The sequence below is a fragment of the Salminus brasiliensis genome, chromosome 8 (assembly GCF_030463535.1).
Source record: "Salminus brasiliensis chromosome 8, fSalBra1.hap2, whole genome shotgun sequence".
In the NCBI taxonomy this organism is placed as follows: Eukaryota; Metazoa; Chordata; class Actinopteri; order Characiformes; family Bryconidae; genus Salminus; species Salminus brasiliensis.
In genome coordinates this window covers 24,628,945-24,654,179 of record NC_132885.1, presented here as the reverse complement: position 1 = coordinate 24,654,179, position 25,235 = coordinate 24,628,945, and the positions used below count along the sequence as shown (strand labels likewise).

Here is a 25,235-nt window from a genome sequence, read left to right as displayed (position 1 = left end):
GCATTTGTTTATGTTTTAATTTAGAGCCAGTTGGAAAGTTTTTTCAGGGGTGAGGGACTGTGTTCTGTTCATTTCAGGGTCTGATCTCTCTAAGAACCAGTTTAACAGTGGTCTACACTTTTGAATACTACTAGAAATGATCCTGTCTGTGTAATCTTACATCTGTAGTAGCCGCCTAATTGAGTCTATAAAACAATTGAAATAGTAAATCATGATTTATTGCATATAATTTGTGTCCTTAGTTATAGTTACTCATATTATTTTGTGTAGTTAATCACATTTATCACATTTTATTGTGTAGTTAATTGCGTTGTAAGGTTTCTTCCGGGAGCTGAGCCCAGCAAGTTTCCGGGACTGGCATAGAATAAATGCGTGAATTCTTTTTTTATTTAATGAATATTATTTTATTAAATATACATTTGTATGAGTAATTTCAAACATGGGTACCCAAAGAACATACTACATACATACTACAGACTGCACAATGTAAATGAAGTTAATGCCATATATGAATAACACCTGAATGTTACTTAAAGATAGTATAAAGTATAAAAGGCAATATCAGAGTGAGCACAGGAAAAGATGAAGAGAGTCAGACAGAGAAAGAAAGGCAGAGAGTGAGAGAGACTTTCAAATCAGACGTGATTAAAGATTGGTTTGTTCATCTATGTTGAAACCACATCACTTTTTCACCAGTGAACCTCATTTCAGGCAGCCATGCTTCACAGGTGTTTGCGATTTGTTCTATTGCTTCATTAGTGCATAAAACGTAAGATACCTATAGGTTTGCTTCTATGCTTTTAAAAAGTGGAGTCTTTAGTTGCCAGTTCCACATGAGGACAAGAGCTGTGCCAGTGAAAGCTTCGCTGCTGATGGCAGAAGAATCCTCACTTTGAAAAATGTCCAATTGTCTGTTCGACCAGTAATACAGAGGCTACAATGCAAGATGCCAGCCACAAAAACAGAATGGCCAGATTACAGTTTTCTACTTGCTTTATAAGACAGGTGTGGCTCAGTGGTAAGAGCACTGGGTTATTGATGACAGGGTTATTGTGCCACTGTGCCCTTGAGCACATTGACCATCTTGCCAAATGCTAAATCCTGTTTTTGTGCAAAAGTGGTCACTGCAGTTCCCAGACAGCATTTAAAGTACTACAAAGAGCCGCAAGGTTCTGAAAAAAGTCTTGTGGACAGATGAGACCACAGTTAACCTGTATCAGAGTGATGCCAAGAGCAAAGTGTGGACTGCCCACAGTCAAACACATAGCATCTCATCTGTGAAACATGCATAGTGATAGGATGTCATGGCTTGTGTTGCCACAGGGACTGACGCACCAATCTTCATTGATGATGTAACTGCTAAAGGAAGTAGTACAATGAATTCACAGGTGTGTAGGAACATCTTATCAGAACAAGTTCGAGTAATGCCTCCAAACTCAGTGGGCAGCGCTTCATCCTACAGCAAGATAATTATCCCAAACCAACTGCTAAGGCGACACTAAGGTTTTTCAAAGTACAAAAAATAGAAAGTTCTTGCCAGTCACCCACTTTTTCCTTTATGCTGAAGAGAATGCTTGAGAGAACAATGGCTTGACACAATTATAGACTTGGCAAAGCATTGGTAGAAAAAAATCAGCACCTGGTGATGTCTGAATGTACGTTGCATTAATGTACATTTCATTGCTGTGTCCCAAACATTATGGTGCCCTGCAATGGAGAGGGGGGTGAAATGCAAATACCCTTAAATGAATTGTGTTCTTTAATCACGTCTGTTTGGTTTGCTAAGAAAGTTTACACTGTGGAGTAGAGGGGCATGTCATGGAAAAATGTGTTTTTGTCCCAAGCATTATGGATGTCACTATATACTGTGTAAAGTGTGTGTGTGTGTGTGTGTGTATTTATATATATATATATGGGAAATGCATTAACAATTTAAAAAAGGACTGGTGTCAATCATTTATCACAGGAATATGCTATTAATATGCTGATAACCCTAATAACAGTTTACCTCAGTTTTATTACATCAACATGCTTGAAGCGGTTCATGATGTTAGAGATGTTTAGGTTGACCATTATATGTATATATGTATGTATTGATGATTCTGTAGGGCCGAAAACATGACCAGGCTGATAACCTCTACTGCTGCTTACTTTTGCTACTTACTTTTGACCTTCAATGAAGCCCCATCACAATGAGATGCCCTGATAAAGAAACAGAGACTTCACAAACCGAATATGGTGTGTAACAGCGTACACAGCGGACGTAGATAAGAGCAGAGCTTCACTTACTTTCTCAGATTTCTTAATATGAGCTTCAGAAGATGCTGACTCACATGAATGACAGATCTGTCACTGACACAAAACTGACACGAGGAGAGATACAGGGAAATTGTTTCATTTTCTCATACTCCCACTGTGTCTTTATCTCTGTCTCACACACACACACACACACACACACACACACACACACACACACACACAGATATAAATGTATACAGTGGAGTCAGTCGTTTTCTGTCTTCTGAGAAGTTTCAAGTCACAAAGAATTACACGCATTTACAGGCGCACATCATTGCTGAAATTGGGGAAGAGAGTCAGTAGTGGTTGTGCTGCACAGCGTGCCGTGCAGTGACGTGTTCTTCAGAGACGTTCTGCTCTGTCATGTTCTTTCTGCAAGGCTGTGATCTCAGAATTGTCTTGGTTTCACACACATAAACAAACAAGAGAGCTCTTTCAGAGGTATGCTGTTTCTATCATTACCATGGATCTAGAAACCACTGTATCTTTTAAAAGTGTGTGTAAAAATGTATATAATGTGTCAGATTACAGGATGCTTGTTATTTTGGTGCCCATGTTAACAAGAAAGATCATTCACACCTCTGTGTGAACATTGGAGCCAACAGAAATGTTCTTATCTAATGTTTTTATCGACATTTAAGCAGGTCAAAAGTATTGGGACACCTGCTCATTCATTGTTTCTTCCGAAATTAACGCTGTTAAAATGTGTTTGTCCTGTGTCTATCTAGGCTCACTACTAGATTTCCAAGCATTGCTACGAGAATTTGATTGCATTCAGTGACAAAAGCATTAGTGATGTCAGGATGTGGGATGATAATCACCCCACATTATCCTGAACCCCCCAAATCATCCCAAAGGTATTGGATGGAGCACTATCATTCCAGAGAACACAGTTCCACTGCTTGACAGCTCAATACTGGGGGGCTTTATACCCCTTTGGACCACACCTAGCATTAGGCAGGGCACCAATAGGTTCATGTTTATCTGCTCCAGAGAGTACTATTCTATTGGCAACACTTCTTCACAGGGACTAGACAAGCTATGTGTGTGTGTGCATTTGCACTTCTGTATATCTGTATCTACCACTCAAAGTAACTGAATGCATCCACTGTTAGTGCTGCATGGCCCAGGCAAGCCTGTTTTTCTAATATACATATAATGTGAAGTGCAAAGTGTGATTAGAAAAGCCCCCCCTGTTTGAGTACTGTTAAGCTTTTAAGGTCTATTAAATTATTGCTAAAAGCTAAAGACTGTTTTTCACAATTTAACACAACCTATGTAATAAGGAACAGCAACCAGTAGCTCTTTTACTCTAAAGACATAAAAAAAAGCCCTGAAGGTTGGCTTTTGTATTACCAAAGGTTTTATTACACCGTCTATTACCAAACAATAGCCCCACCAGTTTGTACAGAAGTCCCTGTAGTTATTGAATAATACACCAGTGTGTAATATGCCTTGGAGTGTTAAGAGGTTAAAACCTTGTTGCTTAAGACTGTGTTTACTGAGTATTTACCATTGAGCTGAATGTACAAATGACTGCTTTTCATGTGCAACTATTATGAAAGGTTGCATTGATTAACGCAGGAGCATATGCCATCGCTACAGCAGCCGTGCTGTGAGTAAGAAGTAAGCCATGAGTCAGACCTGGATACAAGCCACCAACCCATTAATGCTGTGTTTGCAAAAGCATCAGGTACAAACAGCAGAAATTCAGATGAAGGGCAGTCATAAAATCGTCACTGTCCGATGAAAAAACATGTATGATGATGACTTCACAGGAGAAGGCAAAAATGGTCTTAACTTTGTTAATTAATGTACATTAATGAAAATGAAAAGAAGAGTTTCTAAAAGCTATTTTAAAGTTTTAAAATCATCCAGAATTATTCACACCTGTATACAGAACAGCTACAGGGTTCAAACCATGGGCGGACAAAAATGGAGATACAGGTTCTTCATTAAACAGCAGCGATATATTCCTCATCCATCAAGATATTTTGAAATATTTTGCAGTTGTAACCTTCTGGAGTCAGTCATGTCACCAGTAACAATATTGACTTGGAATTATTTCATGTAGCAACTTACTTTAGAGATCCATGATTTTTTCAGGAAAAATGTGCAATTCCAGTTCCACTCATGACTTTAGCAGTAATTTCATGCTTTTTTTTTGTTATGTTTGGAATACAATAAGCACTTAATGAACATTTTGCTAGTATATGGACCACGCCTGTGAAATTGGAACAAGGAGGTGAAGTTGTGGTGCGTAGTGGGCATTTGTATATGTATAGTATAACTTAATGTGTAAATATTCAGTATTTCTATTTTGTAAATATGTGTTCTTTTTTGTACCACTGTGAGGGACAATGCATCCAAGTTTTTCACTCACATTTACACTCGTGTAATGTGACGTGACAATAAAAGTGATTTGATTTCATTTCAATTTTGATTTGAAGCCGAAGCCCCTCTTGGCTGAGGTCAGGAGTAGAGAGGAAAGTAAGGAGGCAGGGCTGTGCTGGGTGCGATGTTGTTCACACAAAGGTGAAGTTAGATTGGAGAGTCTATATAGGGCTAAAGAGAAGAAGTTGGGTGGGTCGTGGTCCATCTCCCTAAATCAAGTTATGTCTTAAATCCACTTCGTACTGCTCTTTTATTTACCATTCATTTTTTACAGCAGCAGCCAGAAAACTAGCCAATTATAAGCCTTGTTATTTATCACATGTACATTTATAGTAATTTTCACAGTTAAAGGTAGGGATGAACTATTTCACACTACAGTGCCACCCGTGGGATTTGAGCGTTCAGATTTTAACATGAGGCCACAGTCATCTTTAATTCTGCTGATTCATCAAGTCCATCAACTTCCCACAACATATAGCGCATCCTTAAAATGTTGCAGTTTTCTGTTCCACCGTAAATGCTGCGAACGTTACAGAATGTTACAGAACTGAAGCAGCACTTGTTACTAAAAGAACTCTCTATAGTTCTTCATTACAGTTTGCCAGAACTTACTTGTAAAGGGATTAAAAACATGCAAAAATAGTCATAGACCTGGAAAACCTAAATAATGGGCCAGGCACATAATACAAAATACACTCCTGTGAAATTTGTCACTTGCTTAAAAACTAAAAACGCACAACTCCAAAACCAAAAGCATTGCAGAAACATTCTGGTTTCTCAATACTAATCAAGACATCATTGTCTTTCCCAGTAATGCATCAGTTTCTTCTTAAATTACAGTTAAATACCCATGTAAAAGTGCATGTGTAATAAGGGCTATAACATAAGCAGCAGATCTGCATATTCAGATTCACACCATATTGCTCTAATGCTGTAGTTAACCAGCTGGGACAATTGGGGAAACTGATGAGAATTACATTGCTAATCAGTCTTTAAATGACTAATGGAGAGTGTATTAAGGCAGTGTAATGGGAAAATGGTTGCTATTGAAACCCAGCAACAGTTTAGTTTTACTTAATGGGCAATTTTGTATCCAGGGAAAGAATATTAAGCCAACTTACATTTAGATTTTTTTCACAATGTTAAATGCTCACTAATGCATGTAAATCTGTGTTGAACAGCATGCTGTTAGTACTTACTCATTCACTTATTACAAGTGTATCAGCTGAATAAGTTTAAAGCATATACTTTATGTGTGGAGTACATATTCCCTTTATCACACCCAGACCCGAGTGCTTTTTCCAAAAGCATCTGCTCAAGCCTCTGTCATTTTACAATTCATTACATACATTATTTAATGCAAGGAAAGCACAATAATTCTAGACAGTATATTTTTCACTGCCCCTTTCACTAGCACAGGCATACACCAATCAGCCAGAACACTAAAACCACCTGACTAATATTGCATACAACCCCCTTGTGTCAGACTCCAGAAAACATGGCCAACATTTTGGCCAAGAGTTCATGCTTTAGTGGCTCTTATGTGGGATTCGACTAGAAGGGCTAGCCCCTGTTGTCCTTCTTTGGACCACTCTTGGTAAGTACCAGGGGTGGGGATCTCACAATTCGATTACGATTCAGAGGGCTTTAAGTATTTGTAATGATACATAATAAATTTACTCTCAGTTTTCTGTATTAATAAAACAAATGGAAGCGATGTGGCACCTTCCCTCTTAGTCTCGACACATTGTGCAATGTAAGTACTCGCTGACAGGCCAGTTTAGCTTGTAGGCTTACCATTTCACATGTAGGATTTTACCCGTTTAGCAACAATAGCCATGTTGGAGCATTACCAGTAACTCCAACTAAATCTGTTATAGCAATCTGCCGTTCCTCTGCTGCAGTCTTTAACAGCTCAGTCATATCTGCAACCATGGGGTGGAAGCTTTAACATACAGACAGCTTCCATACTCTAGCTTTTAATGCAGGGGGTGCCGGTCGGATTTCTCGCTAATCCATCTTGTGCCTCTGTTACATGTTCCTTCAGCATTGTATTATCAGTTAACATTTAGAAAATCAATTTTTGACATTGAATTTGAATCGATTCAGAATCGTCCACGTCTGCATCGAGATACATGTAAGAATGAAGTTTTTCCCACACCCCTAGTTGGTACTGACCCCTGCATACAGGGAACACCCCACAAGACCTGCCATTTTTTAGATATGCTCCCAATGTGGCTCCTCGTGAAAGGGGCTCAGATCCTTCTGCTCGCCCATTTTGCCCATCTTTCAACAAATATATCGTATTTATATATTGTATATTGTATATATTGTTTAACAAATATATCGTATCGTATATATTGTATATCCCAGCCCTTGACAGGTTCCATTGTAACAATATAATCTTGTAAAGAAGTCATTTGTTTTGGAGTAATTAGTAGTAGAAGAGTTATCTCACAGGAGATTGCACATGCATATCTTTTTTCACTACGGAAACACAGTAAAGCGTTTAGGAGTGATGTCGTACACATATACTATACACCCATTTGCGTAACATCCATGAACAAAGACCTGTGAAGATTTTTTATCCGACAACAGATGCAGCAGAAGACCGATATGCCGTAAATTGCGCATCACTATTCCTCCATTCACAAAATCTGATTAGGTAGACTCTGGAGACCACTGGGAAACCCTCAGGGTCTTTTTTGTCATCAAAGATGACCTAATGTTTTCTGTCAACTTAAAAATGCATATTTGACATATTAATTTATTTAATGTATACATATGGAACTGTCATTTTCTTTTTTTTACTGGAAAGTTTTGATGTAAAGTCCCTTTTCCTTGCAAATAAAAAACAATTCCCACTGAATAATACAAAACAATACACTGAAATTCCACCAGTCACATTTTAATTTAACAGTAGATTGGACCATCGGCCATTTAGGCCTTCTGAAAATCCAAGATACATGACTGACTGTGAAAACCAGCTCTTCAAATATGCTTGTTTTATCCAGAATGGCCAACAAATATAAATATATATTAATGTTAGCTTAGCGCTAATATACTATCACAATTTTCCTATTGAGGCACAAGCAGATTTGTGCATTATCATATGCAGTGGATGTTTCTTACTCATGTTTTTTCATGCATTTTCCAGTTATGGCTTGAGCTAAAGGTGTAGATCTAATAGTCACAGTTCTGCTGTTTACTTATGGTTAAATAAGAGACAGATGTCAATGACACATGTGAACAGGGCCAAAATACATAAATATATGTGGACAATATGTATTGGGACACATGCTCCTTTGTGGTTTCTTCCAAAATATAAATACAATTTTTTTTGAAGAAACTACTGTCTAGGGAAGGTTTTCTACTACATTTTGGAGCACTGCTGTGAGGATTTGATTGCATTCAGCGACAAGAGTGTCAGGATGTTGGTTAATCACTACCCAACCTCATCCCCAATGCTCAACCCAAGAGTACTGGATGGACCACGCTCATTTTAAGAAAATCAGTTCCACTGCTCCACAGCTCAATGTTGGGTGGGGTTTACACCCCACTGACCCACACCTGGCATTGGTCATGGTGCCAAGAGGTTCATGTTTATCTGCTCCAGAGAGTCCTATTCTCTTCTATCTACTTCTATACAAGGACTAGACAAGTTGTTTACGTGCATTTGCACATCGGTGTGATGCCATTTAAAGCAGCGGAATGCGATTATTAGAAAGGGTGTCCACAAACATTTGGACATATTAAATGTGACATTCTTGCATTAAAGTGAATATTTTAATTATTATTGGTAAACCAACACAAAGGAGTAGTTCTTCATGAAAGGATGGCTTACAGTGGAGTACAGTTACATGCGTTGGCAAGCACTAACACAGCTATACATGGTAAATATGTAGGAAATTGCACATGTAGCTACATAAATACAGCTTTTTTTCAGATGAGCTTTACCATTGGATGAAGATGTGATGGTGCACTGCAGATTTACATCTGGTCTCCACTTCCCTTTAGACCAGATCCCCAGGTGTGCTGAGGTACTAAACTTCTGAACCTCTGACCTAAACACAGGTTAAATGTGGTAGACAGCTGTTCAGCCCAGGCTCAGGCTTAGTCTGAGGGTTTCTTCTCCACCTACAGTGGAAAGTCCCGAATTGGAGCAATATTTGTTTCATCACCATCTCATTTCCCCTTACGACTGCATTGTTCATCCTGCGAGCTTTTTGAATATGTATGCGCATCGTGTGTCATGGCACCTGGTGAAGAACCACTGGTGATCGGAGCAGACTGGCCACATTCCAGCATGGTCTTAGATGAATGGCTGTCCTGTGTGCCGGGGCTTCCTTTGAACAAACTACGCGCATGCTTTTTAAATGTCTTGTCCAACAAGAAGTACATGACGGGGTCTGTGCTGCAGCGCAACGCCGCCAGGCACAGGAGAACATTCTTAATCTCCACATACATTGACAGGGGGTGGCATCCTGATAAAGGTTCTCCATACAGACTGAATGTCTGTGCAATGGCAATGAAAATAGCCTTGTAGATGTGGTATGGCAGGAGACAAATCACCAGCACAATCTGGATGAGCAGAATGTTGCGGAAAACTGTTGTGTAAACCTTGTGTCTGTCAGAGATGACCGTGCTGTTCCTGGACCTGTAGAAGTGCCTGATCACAGCTATATAGGCACTTATTACCACAAGTAAGCAGAAGAGGAACATGACAATGCCTACCACAGCAAACGCCTGAGACCCAGATCCACCAGCCTCCACCACAACGCTGTAACATGCCTGCTCTTCTCCATTTCTCAATAGTTCGGTCTCCCGCATTGAGTAAACCACCACTGAGGGTATTATTGCTGTTGCCACAAAAGCCCAAGTTCCCAGGCACACTCCCAAGGCAAATGGGGTTTGACGCAGCCTGCTGAAGAAGACGCCAGGCAGGATTTTGATGCACTTGCTGGGACGAGGCCCATGGTTGTGCTGGATGAGAGTGGCAAGGCGACTCAGTGCCAGCCAAGTGAGGATGATCATACCTACTCCAATGTTGGTGTGGAGAACCGGAGTCAGTCCATTTATAGCCAGCTGACACACTGCACTGGTTACAGACCAACGGGTGCCAAATGCATAATAGGCTGCGATGAAAGGCATGCTGAGGCACAGCATCAGGTTTGAGATTCCTAGGTTGATGAGGTAGATGTGGGTGGGTGATTTGCCTGAGATCTTTGCCATGAAAACCCAAAGAGAGAGGGTATTCCCACACAGGCCGGTCAAGAACATTGCAGAATAGAGGATAGGCAGGACCAGATGGGTGGTGAAGGTCTGGCACAAGGAAACAGAAGAGTTGGACACTGTGGACTGGGAACAGTTTGCCATTGAACCACCAGAGAGTGAGATCACCAATCTGTGAAGAAAAAAAATTCAGACATTGCTTCCAACGGTGCATTTTACACAACCACTGTCAGTTAGTGCACATCTGTGGCAGATGAGTCTACCAGTTCTGTTAAGATCTGTATTTAGATCATGGTTCTTTAGAGAAGGCCTGAAAAGAGCTCATAATTAATGACTTAATGCTCACTTCAAAACCTTCCGGAAGAGCCTGCAGAGTGCATTTTCATTACTAACATGAAAGCAGATCTGTGATACTATTAAAACTGCCACACTATTACAAATTATGAACTCCTGTATTGAAAAACATGCTAATCAAAAGTGCAATAAAGTTCTCCTAGCTGGGTTTTACACTATACATGGCTGATTTCTCTTTCTTCAAATTGTCAGCTGTTCTATTTGATGGAAATATACTGTTATAATTTTGGATAGGAATATAGTGCTGGATTATGTAAAAAAAAAAAAAAAAGTTTGTGGACACCCTTTCTAATAAATGTATTCAGCTACTTTAACTTTCACCTATTACTGACAAAGATGTACAAATACACACACACAGCCTGTGTAGTCCCTTTAGAGAAATATTGCCAATAGAATAGGACAGACAATCTGGAGCAGACAAACCTATTGGCACCATGCCTAATGGCAGGCATGAGCTAGAGGGGTATAAAGCTCCCCAGCATTTAGCTGTGGAGCAGTGGAACTATGTTCTTTGGAATGAATGGTGCTCCATCCAGTATTTCTGGGGTGAGTTGATAGCTACCGAATGTAGTGCATCACTCTATAGCCCTGTATAAGCTGTTGCAAATTATATATTTTGTGTGTATAGCCCACCCCCCAACAGCTTATTACATTACAACATTTACCCATAAATAGTTGTGACTTTTCTTTCTGTTCACTGTTTACATGTTTTTAAGAAAGTGACCCTTAATTTAGGCTATTGCTGTACAAATCAGTATGATGAATTTAGATTAATAACTAACACCTGAAAATGACCGGTAATATAATATGTTAGCCTTTTTTTATTGAATAACTCATAACCAGGCCCTTTTCAGCTCCGGTTTGTTTTGACAGGTCTCTGACTGGTTTCTGACACTTTACACACTGAAAAGCAGGGCTTCTGATGGCTTAGACGACCTATACACATGTGAATGGTATCAATGTTCCACTTTACTTTGTTTTAGTACAGGAAGTATTTCATCCAGCCATTTGCTCGAGTGTTCAGGGTGTTTTTGTGATTTGTTTTTTCAAAAAAGAAAAATCAGTGATGCCAGACATAGTTAAGTACATTACCTAGAACTCTACTCTTAAAAATAAAGGTGCTTCAAGGGGTTCTTTGAGCGTGGAGAACTTTCCAGCAGTCTAAAGGATTTTCACTTGATGAAAAGCGTCTTCACTGGTTTCTTTACATGTACGCTTTTCACTATTTCACACATGGTCTTTATGGAACCCAAAGTAGTTCATCTATAGCTTCACTCAAGGCATCGTTACATTTAAGAGCATACTGTAATAATAGCATGCTCACTAAAGAGACAGCAAATAGAAAAATGCTGAGAGGCAAAATGCACAGCATGTCTGAGCAGATCAAACCTGAGCAGTAGTATAACAGCTCCTTTTTTTTTCGGCTGATAGGTTAGTTAATGAGTATCCACTTACCCTGTTAGATGCACCAGCACGCTGTTCTGTTCACCACCGGTCTGCGTAGCATTGTTTTTTAACCCTAACCACTTTAGGAAGTGATGTTGTGAAGACAGGAGGATGTGGACCCACTTCTCTTTATAAAGATGAATGCTTAGTCTCTTACTCTCGTGCTGATAGCCGTTCCTCCACTGTCTGTGGAACTCTCCTGCAGGTCACACACTGAGCAAGCCTTCGAAAAACACACAACACGACTCTTTGTTCCAAACCTGTGTTTATTACTATTTTCATTTTTTGTGTTTTACCCTCAGGATATACTATACTAAAATACGTAGCATTGAGATAATGAGTTAGTTGTCTAAAATCTATCCTCTACATATTTTTGGTCAGATTTGGAAATATCAGGCCTTTCCTACTCAACTCATTAATCCTGTGCTATTCTCCTTTCTGTTGACATGGTACGGAAGGGTCTCAGGTTATGCATGTTCCATTTTGATGAAAATAGGGTTGATGGCATGTGACTTTGACAGTAACATCAATCATGGTCAAAGTCAAATGCTGACTTGCAGGACAGAGTGTCTACTTGTCTTCTTTCAGCCTCTTCTGGACACAGTAATGAATTGCAAGCCATGACAAAATCCTCTAAAGCCATTTTTGTGTGTTTGGTCACTTGAGAGTTTAGACATTTATAATGAATCGACAACTTATTAAAAATGACTCTTCTTATTATTATTATGACTGCATAGATTTTGTCATTTATTCATCAGAGAAGCCCAGTTCAGACATTGTTCATATATTGTATATACAATTTATATATTTGTATTTTGAGGGAAGAATACATTTACACTGTTATGTAAGCTGCACACTTTTCATTGTGTCAAAGTGTCATTTTGTCAGTGTTATCCCATGAAAAGGTATACTTAAATATCTGCAGAAATGTGAGGGGTGTACTCACTTTTGTGATACACTGTGTGTGTGTGTGTGTATATATATATATATATATATATATATATATATATATATATTTATATATATATTTATATATATATTTATATATAATAGAGTTTATGCTGCCTTCAAGTCATATCAGAAATATAATTTTTACGTGATGAGTGCACATGATCAACAACTACAAACCCGTATTAATGGAAAACTCCATCAACTCCATCAATGAGGCATCAATAAAAATGCTGATGGCTGTATAAATTTGTTATGTGGAAGTTAGTTATTTAGCAGCAACAAAAAAACTGTCTGTTTTTTTATGGTTTACTCATCCACAAAAATCAGATTAGTAAATTCTTCTGATGATGTCAGGATAAAAATATTGCTTACCTAATGCTCATATTTTGCTCTCTGTTAGCCACAGGAAAACAGAAGTAAAAAAAAAAAAATCCCCGATTATTCATGTTGTATCCACCCAAAACCACTTGAACCGAAATCCTGATACCAAACTGAGTCTAAATCCTACCAAGGAAAAGAAATCTGGACACATAGGCTGCATTTCTATCATTACTGTTTATTTTTTTAATTAACTTAAAAGGTTCATGGGCATGGTGCAGCAGCATGGCTGTCCTGTGTAAGCATCAAAAGATGCAGAAACGTTGTGGAAACCTCAGTGAGATGATTAACTGCCAAAACCGCTGCCAATCTATAGACATAAAAGGTTAAAAATAGCAGCATGTTGTCAGCTTATCAGTCTTGTTTTAGCAAATGCAGGCTGACAGGATGAGCTGCATTTTTGTCCACTGTGCATCGATTTGCTATTTACTGGTTACCAGGGCTGCTAATGCCTAAACAAATGCAGATGATAATAAATATATGTTTTATTATTAGACTTTTTGATCTGCTGGGACTTTTGGAAGATGCTTTCCAGGGTGACGATTCTCTCTTATCTACTCTAGCTCTATTCCCATGGGTTCCTAAGCAGTGTCCTTGTAGTCTCTACACACTTATCAAGTGATATGGGCTTATATGAAACTTCATCTGGTTAAATTCTTTCATTCAGAATCCTCTGCAACATCATCACGTAAGAGTCAGTGCCTCACGTTGACGACAATCTTTGACTCGGCTCTATAAAGTAACTAGCAAACCAATGAGTCAAGTTCCTGTGAAGTGAAAAAGTGTCACTGACTTCTCTCTAAACAGTGTAAAGTTCCCCTCACACAGAACTGAGCACTGTATCTCCCTTATGTTAAATTAAATTCCCTGTGTACTCCACCTCACAGGGAACTACCGGGGTGAACAAAATGCACCCTGTATGTGGGAAATGGCCGTTGACACTTCTGTGGCTGTTCTGTGGATCGATAGGTGCTACTTCAGTATGTGCGGCTTTGCACAGGTTTACAGTTTTGAATGTTTTCATGTTTTTCATAATTCGGTTCTCCTCAGGTGCATTATGCAATCTAAACTAACTGATACTGTTTGCTTGAGTCTTACAAAAGTGTACATGCAAAATCAGTTTAAATTTTGCATGTACAGTTTCTTCCCACCTCAATTACCTTCTTTTTACCCTCATATAGTGATTACAGCTATCTAAATATCCTGCCTATACCTCTGCTGGGAGCATTTTCTGATATTGTGCGTTTAGCCTATCGAAATATCCCAATCCTGCCTGCTGTTTTCATTATGCAGCTTTTCCCTTGGGTAGCACGTTTTGCCAGTGTAGCACACTGGTTCTGGCTCAGTAATACCGGTTTTGATTACATGATGTCACCAACCACCCAAATATTTCATTGATCTGTGTTTATTAAGTAGAAGTTAAATAATTTGATAGGAATGCAGAGTTTATATAATTATACCATAAGAGCACTTTGACAGTCAGTAGTAGAGCACTGTCTTTTTTCCAGATGAATGGAAATCCCTATGGACCAACTAATCGATCATTGAAACAGACGCTAGTTGCAGCCGTGATAATATTTGTAGAAAAGTATCATTAATAGAATGGGTTGCTGGATGCAAACAAAACCTCAATGTAATTTACCCACATCTAACGTAACATCTTGCCTGAAGAGTAGAGGCTGTTTGCAGCAAGTAGGGGACATACACTCTGTTAATGCCCTTAATTTCTGAAGGAGCATTAAATGAGCAGGTGTCTACAAACTTTTGCACATATATAGTGCATGTTTGCAGTAGCCATTTATATAAGCTCTGCCGTTGCGTACAAAGCTTTGTATGTTGAAGGACTGTGATTTCGATTTCAAGCCAAAGTATTGTGATTCCAGTTTCATAATAAAAATCGTACAGCTCTACTCACCATCCACAAGTCCTTGTAAACTTGACGTAACATTACAGACGGCTTTCCTGCACATTAATCCTAGAAGATTATTCCTAGGCTTGGAGTAAATGGTAATTCTAGTGGTGATTCCTCACTGAAATAATGCAGTATAGTCTTGGTTTAATGTGAATCTGACTCTGTGGGACCAGCCCAAAGTCCATTTCTAGCTCAGAGTGTGTCAGGTTTCGTACCATTACTCCTATCTAAAATTCTGGGTCAACTCAGTGGCGTGTATATTAGGCGTAACCTGGCTTCTCGTGATTTCTGGCTTAGGAGGGGCTCTCGTGTTGCGCTTGACACGGCAGCAGGGCAAGCGCAGCACCAAGTGCAGCGCTGGATGCAAGCAGCAGCTGAGAGCTGCCACCAAGATGGTGAGAGTCTTTATCTTCATATCTTCATTTTTCTGCAGACAGTTTTCGCTGTCTGATGCAGCCATGATCCTGATCCTCTGCACATGGTAGGGCAAGAAGCAGGAAACAAACAGAATGACAGAGGCCAGGATTTTCCTCCTCACCTTCAGGCCTCCTCCAGGTCCAAATCCCACGCCCACCATGCTTCCCCCTCTCACCTTCTGCAAGTGGAAAATCAGCAGGCCATAACTGACCAGCATCAAGCCCAGGATGAAGAAGAACATTCCGACACCTATACCATGAAGAACGTTAATTTGCTCCATTCCTTTGTTCATCACTTTTTCAAAGCATGTATTCAGTTCTTGCCCTGTGGATTTCAGGTTTGCCTTATATCCCATTGAACTACTTATGGTGATGATTCCCAGTATCCAGGTGACAATGCAGATGACCCAACAGAGCTTTGGCTGCCTGAAGGCCTGGAAAAGTCCCCAGCGCGGCTGTACCACCGTAGCATAGCGGTTAATGCTGGTCCACAGCAGGAAACACATATTGCAATAGAGGTTGATGTAAAAGCAAGAGACCATCAAAAACTCTGTAGTCAAGCAGACTGTAGAGCCAGGCCCCCATTTAGGGCCTGTGATGTAGTAGGCCATTCTGAACGGGAAACTGCAGCAAACCATCAGGTCCGACACCACTATGTTTAAAGTGAAGATGACGGTTGGCGTCTTCTCAGACCGCCAGAGGTCCAGCATGGCAAGTGCGTTGGCCAGGAAGCCCAGGATAGCCAGGGTGAGATAGAACCATGGCAGGACACTAATGTGATGGTCTCTAGACTCCAGGAAACACCTTTTACTAGAACCATATAAGCAAATATAAGGACATATTTATGTCAGAAAGTGTCATCTTGTAAACATCAGCTCAACATCAGCTCAAAATCAAATTTCATTTCTCAAAAAAATGTGCTTCATACCTGTATGAGAGGAAGCGAACGTCAACTGAAACAATTTGAGGCAGTTTTAGCTACTGTAACCTACCTTCAAAGTATGGGCATGATACAAGCGTATATAATTAAAGTATAGGCCTGATACAAGCGGATATAATTAAATTATAGGCCTGATACAAGCGTATATAATTAAAGTATAGGCCTGATACAAGCATATATAATCAAAGTGTGGGAATGATACAAACATATATAATTAAAGTATGGGCATGATACAAGTGTATATATACAGTCAAGTGTGGCCATGTTACAAGCATATATAATCAAAGTGTGGGAATGATACAAGCATATATAATTAAAGTATGGGCATGATACAAGTGTATATATACAGTCAAGTGTGGGCATGATACAAGCATATATAGTCAAAGTGGGCATGATACAAGTGTATATGTACAGTCAAAGTGTAGGCATGATACAAGCATATATAATTAAAGTATGGGCATGATATAAGCATATATAATTAAAGTATGGGTTATATACGCATATATAATAAAAAATTATGGGCATGATACAAGCATATATAATTAAAATATGGGCATTATACACGCATATATAATTAAAGTATGGGCATTATACACGCATATATAATTAAAGTATGGGCATGATACAAGCACATATCATTAAAGTATGGGCATTATACAAGCATATATAATCAAAGTGTGTGCATTATACACACATATATAGTCAAAGTGTGTGCATGATACACGCATACATAGTCAAAGTGTGTGCATTATACACACATATATAGTCAAAGTGTGGGCATGATACACGCATACATAGTCAAAGTGTGTGCATTATACACGCATACATAGTCAAAGTGTGTGCATTATACACGCATACATAGTCAAAGTGTGTGCATTATACACGCATACATAGTCAAAGTGTGTGCATTATACACGCATACATAGTCAAAGTGTGTGCATTATACACACATATAAAGTCAGTGTGGGCATGATACACGCATACATATTTAAAGTGTACCCACAATACACACATATTTTAATATACATGTAAAAAAGCTTAAATAACCAGAGTTCATGCATGACATAAGCATATATAATGTAGGTGTGTTTACGATATAAACAGGGCCCCGCAAAGCTTGTAGTAAATGGTGATAATAATTATAATGATATTTTCTACAACAGTAGCATGTTAAATCCGAGATAGACAGCTTGTTGCATAAAGTAGTGCTTGTCAGCAAAATGGTGGGAAGAGCATTGATCATACCTACACTTAGGAACATGCCATTTGTCCTGTACTTTATCAATTTCATGCAAATAGAAAAAAATAACCAAGTAAGAAAAATGTGTGTGTAACGGATACCTGTCATTGCTGGTTGCTCCACTGATTTCCGTGAAATTCGTTACATTACCATTCTGCTCTGACATAGTGGGTTATGTTTTCTTGCTAGTTTCCTCTTAAGTTCTAATGCAGTGCTTGCATTCTCATAACACCTTCAGAGCACAAAAGGGGGGGAGGGTTTGTTCTGTTCATAGGGGAACTAGGCAGGTTCTCTTCTGACCACATCCTGAACACACTTATAAAGTAGAAGCTCTGTGCATGGCTTAATTCTTCTCTCGTATCCTATATATTTTTTTTTCAACTTTTAGATCTCTGCATTTTACTGTTTCTTAAGTTATCAGTACAGTCACACTTTCAGAGGTCACCACCTTAGTTTTCTAGATTTATTACACCAACCAATCCTCATCCTGTTTTGTGTCATACAGCATAGTGTATGCAAATCAGTCTTTCCAGTGTTTTACCAGCAGAGGGCACTCTCTGTTTGCTGCTGTCATTAGTTGTTGTCTGAGTTGAGGCCCTGTTAATGATTTTCTGCAGATGCTCCACTGAAGATTGGTCTATTGTGCTACTTGTATGCAGCTTACCATAATTGTCAAAGCACTTACTGGTGACATTTGCTCAAATAATAAAGACTCTAATTCTAATTAGAACTGTCATTGAAGTTTCAAATATGAAATCATTACGTCTTTATATGAATCATTTTAAAGCATTTTATTGTTTGTTATTATTAAAGCTATTACATGAGTTTAAATGCAACACAGCTGAGAAACTAAAGGACATCGTTTTACCTTTTTTTTCTTTTTAAGTGTCATTTTTTATTATGTCTATTCTTTTGCACATGAATAGACATACACTTAAAAATGTGAAATTAAGCAGCGTAGAACATTCATTAACATTTTATGTGAAGGCTACCTACATAGGGGCTTTGCCCATACACAGCACATACCTGCATAGACATATAACATCAACATCTTTCCACTAACTTCCCAATATTTGCGCATTAATGAACAGCTTATGCCAGTAATCACAATTATAATGGTGTGGTTTTGTTCCATTGGTAACAAGTGCCATTGCTTAGTAATGAACCTTAGAAGACAGAGGCCCGGTTTAGAGCTCTATACACCAGTTCTGTGGCTGTTTCTGTGATTATTCACATATATATTTCATATATCTTATATATATGGATATACATCTTCCCAACCAGAATTACAGTAGAAATGCACATGATAATTTACTTTGTGCTTTTATACAGTTCATTACAAAGGTACCTATTCAGTTATAAAGAGTATTAGCAGACATGGACAACTAACTAGGTCTTCTTAACTGAATAGGTACCTTTGCAATGAACTCTTACCTGGTGTTTTTAACGAGGCCTCTGCCTTATGTGTTCTTTTATTTGAGAATCATTCTTTGTGACAGTGGTAGAAATAAAAAAAGTTGCCATCATTTTAGCTTAAGGGCTCTTTTTGATTAATTTGAGGTCATTATTTCCTAAAATACCTGCCGTTCAAAGCTCATGCAATTGCCTAGACCTTATTTTTGGAAAGCAACAACAGGCATCTTCTTGTGGTTACTGAAATATACTGTTTATTAACACTGTAGTACTGCTTTATAATGTGTTATTGAGTGCTTATGTGTGTATTATGAATTGTCAATGTGTGTAGCCTTGATATAACCTGTTACTGAACATTCCTAGTGTTTTTCTGATGATTGCTTAGGTCTTATTTTGGCTCTTAATCTTTGTTTGTGACATCCATTATGTTTTAAAGGATTAAGCCCAGACACATGGAAGATTTGCCTTGATGATGATTGTTCTTAATTAGACATACCGGTATTGGAATATTGAGTATTAGCTGATAGCAATGCTCAAGATTAGCTTTCTTTACAAACCTAGTAAGCATTAACATGAACATGCTGAAACCACTCAAACATTACTGCTTACGGGATGAAACGCACAGCTAGTGTCCAGCATTTTCTGTTGATGTCAGCCCGAGACACTACAAATCAGTAGCAGTCTTTCCTATTTGGTGTTAAGGACACCCAGATAGTCTGTGTTGGCCAGGTCAGTCATGTCTCCAAAGGATTGATATGAGTGGCAATTTTCCTTCTCAAGGTGCTGATCTCGCTTTCTGAAAGGTGGTCCACTTGGTCCCTCCTTGTATCATTACTGGAGCTGCTGGTGCTTCCAGAAGCCTTAGGGCAGAGGAACTTACACAACACCTGCAGCACCACCCTGCGCACCGAGCCACACAGCACAAAGTACATAACTGGGTCCAGGCAGCTGTTGAAGGCTGACAGAAGAAGAGCTATTTCATTGGCTTTGTCCAATACATCCCTCCACTGGCAGGAGACATCTGTGAGCTGGGAGTGGATGTAGAAGATCCTCACACAGTGATAGGGCACAAAGCACAAGGTGAAGAGAAAAAGAACAAAGAAGGATTTGCGAGCTGTTCTGCCGTACCTGGCCGCGTTGGGAAGATCGGGCTTCTCCCGAGAGACCCGAAGAAGCCCTGTTGCGATTTTGCCATAAGACAAAACAAGGGCAACGTAGACCAGCCAGAAGAGAACCACTATGAACAGGTTGAAGTAGCCTTTCCATTTGCTGCTTTTCAGGTGTTTGTACTGGAAACACTTATTGGCTGGTGTGTTGTTGTTGTTGTTGTTGTTGTTATAAGATAAGGCAATCAATGGCACTATCCCAGCAATAGCCAGCGCCCAGATGAGGCAGCAAGTGATCATGCTCTGTCTACTTCCGAGAAACTTCTGCCTCCTGGAGATCCTCTGCAGCTTCAGGTAGCGGTCTATGCTAATCAGACCCAGCAGGAAAATACTTATGTACATGTTCATGTAGAAGATATTGCCTACCAAAGTGCAGATTATTGGCTTCAAGACCCAGCAGTTCTTGTTGGCGTGATAAGCGATCCGGAAAGGTAGGCAAATCATGAGGAGTAGGTCCGCCACGGCCAGGTTAATAAGGAAAATGCGCACCGAGTTCATCTTGGATTGTAGACGAATGAACACCCAGAGAGCCAGAACGTTGCCAGCTAAGCCCAGCAGAAAGAAGAGCGAGTAGAAGACGGCCAGCAGGACCCGGAGGCTGCTGCCATCTACACTACAGTTTCCCAAGCTGTCTTGCTGTTGAACTGTAGATGTATTGTTGCTGGAGTCTTCAAAGCAGTAATCTGCCATTACAGTCTGTAGAAATCTCTCACCTTTAACAGAAAGGGGATTTATTGTTTTTACATGATATTACCACTTAACCAGCGCTGCGCACCTCTTGTCACACTCTAAACAGCTGGCAACACCTACATCTCACACTTCACATTAACTCTCGAAAGAAATTGTTGGATGTGTGCCAACAATACTAACCAATTCCAATACCATCATACTTTCTATCAGAGAGTGTATAGTAAGAGGAAACTAGCAGAAATGAATAGTAGAAATCCTGAGCTGCCCATAAACTACCACCAGTCATAGTGAAGAAATTAGAATCCTAACTGTAGGTCACTGCTGCTATGTCAAGTACATTTTTATAATGCTCTTATTTTTTAGTATTAGTGTTTTTTTTTAGATAATGCACTTTACTTACTGTTTGAGTTCCTCCTGGAATTGGTTTCAGTTACTGTTCCATAGTCTCAGGAATAGACGCAGAAGAGCAGAAGATGAATGGCATTTTCTTTGCAAATCTGTGCTTTTGGGGGGAAAAGAAGTGCGTTTTCTCTGCCTCAATTTCCAGATTGCTCTACAATCCCTTTTAAAGCAGTCCTTGTAGTTCCTCTCTGACTTCCTGTCTTTTTAGACCCCTGTGTGTTGCAGACAGCTAGATGCTCACCAGCTCTAAAACACAGAAGAGCGCAGCAACGTTTTGAACAGTAAAGGGGGAAGCAGCAGTCACTTCTTTTTTTTTTTTTCTTTTTTTTAAACCACAGCACCACATGCTCCAACACTCTAGTCATTTTAATCATCTGGCTAACTCAAACACCAGGAGAGTTTTCACTTACTATCTAAAAACAGTTGCTTAATACTGCATATTTTTCTCTTTAGCCTCTCAAGAGAGTTTCAAAAAGCACATGAAAGTGTATCTGTGGGAAGGACTAGCAATATATATATATATATATATATATATATAACACTATATATATATATATATATATATATATATATATATAACACTACAAAGGTGAGTAATGTCAACTGCTGTCAGTGTTCACTGTAGCATCTCATCTCTGAATGCTAGAAGGATTAGAAGGTAAAAACATAGTTGCAAATATCTTCAGAGATGATGTATAATGATGATTTTGCCATGGCACCTAATGTTTTTACCTTCTAATCCTTCTAGCATTCAGAGATGAGATGCTACAGTGAACACTGACAGCAGTTGACATTACTCACCTTTGTAGTGTTTTAAGGCTTCATGTGGTCTGTGGGGTTGAATAATGCAGTTTGTCATCATGTGTTCTGTCTTTTCTCCCCTTGCAGCCACACTGTGTGTTACTGGCATCGAAAGAGAATTCAGCCCCCGTGAAGCTGGGGGGCTTTGGAGTTGCTATACAGCTCGGAGAGTCAGGACTAGTGGCAGGAGGTAAGCATCGTCGAATTACAGCGTTTATTATTATTGTGAATCAGGGATGTTCAGGTAGGGTCCTGGAGGGCACAGTCATGGTTGGTGTGGCGCAACAGATAACACCACTAACGGCCAGTAAGCTACAACACCACATGGGAGACTGGGGTTCGATTCCTGGTCTGGTTGACTGTGCTGCGCTACACCAGTAAGAGTCCTTGGGCAAGACTCCTAACACTACATTGGCCCACCTCTGTAATACAAGTAACCTTGTAAGTCGCTCTGGATAAGAGCATCAGCTGAATGTTGAAAATGTAAATGTAATGTTAAAAAAAGTGCTGCAAATGTTTTGTTTTTTTTGACAGTTACAAAAAAAAATACTCTTGGTTCCTTAAAAAAGTAATAGGCCTATTTCACCAGTGTCGTACTAAGAATTTTCTCATATTTGTTCTTGAGAAAAGTCCTAACGTCTACATCAGAATCATGATGTGCTTTTAAACTGCAGAATTGTTCACAGCTATGCTCTTATAATGATGTCCCACTTTACAAGAAAACATTGGTGAATGTCAGAATCTTCATGAAGAAGACATTTCTCCTTAAAAACAGCTGGTGAATTAAGCCTCATGTTTGGAAAAGAGAAGTGTGAGTGTGAACCTTTTAAAGGTCTAAAGAACCTTTACTTCGTGTACAGAAGGTCCTTCTCACTCATACTCTCATATTCTTTTACAAAAATGGTTCTTTAAGAAACCAAAAGTGTTTTTTTCTGTGGTATTGCCTAAAAAACCTTTTGAATCACCTTTATTTTTTAGAGTGTTGGTGATTTCCCTGCTCAGCCTCACCTGATTCATATCATCTGTCAATTGACAGGTTCAAAGTGTATTGTTGGGGAAAATCACCAAGCTTCGTTGAACATGAGTCCTCCAAGATAGCATATGCTGACGAGAAAGAGAAAAAAGGGTCTCCTGAAGTACATATAATGTGAATGAAAAAACGAAAAAACGATCTGTAATTGTGTCCCTTAACGGAGTTTACTCTGAGGTCTACTCTGTACACTTTTTTCCCCTTTTCCAGAAGGAAAATGCCTTTTAACCTCTTGAGCCATATATGTTTATTATTCAGTTATGAATCCTAGCACAGAAATATTATTGTGAATTATTTAGTAACAGTTTTTTAGCATAGCTTGTGGAGTCCCACAGGGTTCTATTTTAGGGCCTGTGAAATTGATGATAATAACAATAGTAGAGTAGTCACAAAAATTCAGTGTAGGTGTGGGCTTACATACACTGTGTGCAGAATTATTAGGCAAATGAGTATTTTGATCAAATCATCCTTTTTATGCATGTTGTCCTAATCCAAGCTCTATAGGCTTGAAAGCCGACTACCAATCAAGTAAATCAGGTGATGTGCATCTCTGTAATGAGAAGGGGTGTGGTCTAATGACATCAACACCCTATATAAGGTGTTCTTAATTATTACGCAAATTCCTTTCCTTTGGCAAAATGGGTCAGAAGAGAGATTTGACGGACTCTGAAAAGTCAAAAATTGTGAGATGTCTTGCAGAGGGATGCAGCAGTCTTGAAATTGCCAAACTTTTAAAGGTTGATCACCGAACAATCAAGACATGGCCCCCTTGTTCACCTGATCTGAACCCCATAGAGAACCTGTGGTCCCTTATGAAATGTGAGATCTACAGGGAGGGAAACAGTACACCTCTCTGAACAGTGTCTGGGAGGCTGTGGTGTCTGCTGCACGCAATGTTGATCGTAAACAGATCAAGCAACTGACAGAATCTATTCTATGGATGGTAGGCTTTTGAGTGTCATCGTAAAGAAAGGTGGCTATATTGGTCACTGATTTGTTTTTGGTTTTGTTTTTGAATGTCAGAAATGTTATATTGGTTTACCTGGTGAAAATAAACAAGTGAGATGGGTATATATTTGTTTTTTTATTAAGTTGCCTAATAATTCTGCACAGTAATAGTTACCTGCACAAACAGATATCCTCCTAAGATAGCCAAATCTAAAAAAAAAAACACTCCAACTTCCAAAAATATTAAGCTTTGATATTGATGAGTCTTTTGGGTTGATTGAGAACATAGTTGTTGTTCAATAATAAAAAGAATCCTTTCAAATACAACTTGCCTAATAATTCTGCACACACTGTACAAGTAGGGCAATAAATATCGACCTGGAGTTCAGGAGTCAGTTCAGCTAAAAAACAGTGATAGCACTGGTATAGTGTCATTATGTTTCCCACAGACATTGTGCACTGGACTCTCCTAATACCATCAGCCACAAGCTGTCTGTAACCGCTGATCAGTTTTAAGGTCTCAGTAAAAGGTCAAAGCTCAAGGTTTGTGTAAAGCTGAAGCCACCCCTCTGTAGTAGTAATTTGTAGTATTTTCTTCCACAAGGTTTGCACAGCTGCAATGTGTGTGACATGACGTTGCCCCTTTTTTTTGTAATAACAGCATATTGTTCTCCAGGCGAATGTGGTTGCCAAAAGAGCTATACTGTGGTCTTACGCAGCAGGAAGAAAGTATTTTGGCCCATACTTCTATATAGAATTGTTTCGGTTCTTTTCTAGTGTATTTTTGAGATGTGTTTTTTGAACAACTGGTTTCAGATTACACTACTGCATTTCAGTGGAACTGAGGCCTCTGGTTCATTTGTTTAAATACAGCAATAGGTCACTGACAGATACACTGATATTCAAATATTCAAATTCCAACTGGACTGCAGGTCATTCTGGCCATACCCCAAAGCAGTCCCACAGCATTATGATTCCTCCAGCACACTGCACAGTTTGGGCTAAGCACAGCTTCACAGTTGAGTTGAATTTTTATTTTAACTCATAACTCTTATCCTTAGTCTGTCCAAACAATATTGTTCTATGAATGACATTCAACTTTGAAAATTTGTTTTTTATTTTATTAATCATATTTATGTAATCATTCATTATTTTATTTTATTTTATTTATTATTATATTTAGTTATTTCTGTGCTCATTAATTTATTCATATATTTATTTATT

General features: G+C 39.0%; 4 protein-coding genes across 16 annotated transcripts in view; 1 reads left to right on the top strand and 3 right to left on the bottom strand.

Annotated features, from left to right (window-relative positions):
* The window catches only part of caska (calcium/calmodulin-dependent serine protein kinase a), a 238,213-nt gene that overhangs the window by 160,103 nt on the left and 52,875 nt on the right, over positions 1–25,235 (top strand). For all 13 annotated transcript variants that reach the window (XM_072686218.1, XM_072686219.1, XM_072686216.1 and 10 more), the window contains exon 6: positions 22,121–22,223. In XM_072686218.1, the coding sequence (XP_072542319.1) occupies positions 22,121–22,223 (103 nt within the window). The remainder of the gene's footprint in view (positions 1–22,120; positions 22,224–25,235) is intronic.
* On the bottom strand, positions 7,697–10,082 carry LOC140560687 (probable G-protein coupled receptor 82). Its single transcript, XM_072685198.1, has one exon. It carries the CDS (start codon positions 10,066–10,068, stop codon positions 8,878–8,880), a length of 1,191 nt encoding a protein of 396 aa, XP_072541299.1. The 5' UTR covers positions 10,069–10,082; the 3' UTR covers positions 7,697–8,877.
* gpr82 (G protein-coupled receptor 82) lies at positions 13,235–17,746 on the bottom strand. The gene is made up of 2 exons (XM_072686221.1): positions 17,663–17,746; positions 13,235–16,191 (listed from the first exon to the last, which is right to left on the bottom strand). The coding sequence occupies exons 1-2, from the start codon at positions 17,725–17,727 to the stop codon at positions 15,189–15,191; spliced, it is 1,068 nt and encodes a 355-aa protein (XP_072542322.1). The 5' UTR covers positions 17,728–17,746; the 3' UTR covers positions 13,235–15,188.
* On the bottom strand, positions 19,700–21,477 carry LOC140561199 (probable G-protein coupled receptor 34). Its single transcript, XM_072686220.1, has 2 exons — positions 21,231–21,477; positions 19,700–20,853 (listed from the first exon to the last, which is right to left on the bottom strand). The coding sequence occupies exon 2, from the start codon at positions 20,828–20,830 to the stop codon at positions 19,709–19,711; it is 1,122 nt and encodes a 373-aa protein (XP_072542321.1). The 5' UTR covers positions 20,831–20,853; positions 21,231–21,477; the 3' UTR covers positions 19,700–19,708.

Coding starts and splice junctions, on each gene's coding strand:
- gpr82 (XM_072686221.1), bottom strand. CDS start 17,727: ATGTCAGAGCAGAATGGTAATGTAACGAATTTCACGGAAATCAGTGGA. Junction 16,192..17,662: donor GGAGCAACCAGCAATGACAG/GTATCCGTTACA, acceptor ATATGGTTCTAG/TAAAAGGTGTTTCCTGGAGT.
- LOC140560687 (XM_072685198.1), bottom strand. CDS start 10,068: ATGGCAAACTGTTCCCAGTCCACAGTGTCCAACTCTTCTGTTTCCTTG.
- LOC140561199 (XM_072686220.1), bottom strand. CDS start 20,830: ATGGCAGATTACTGCTTTGAAGACTCCAGCAACAATACATCTACAGTT.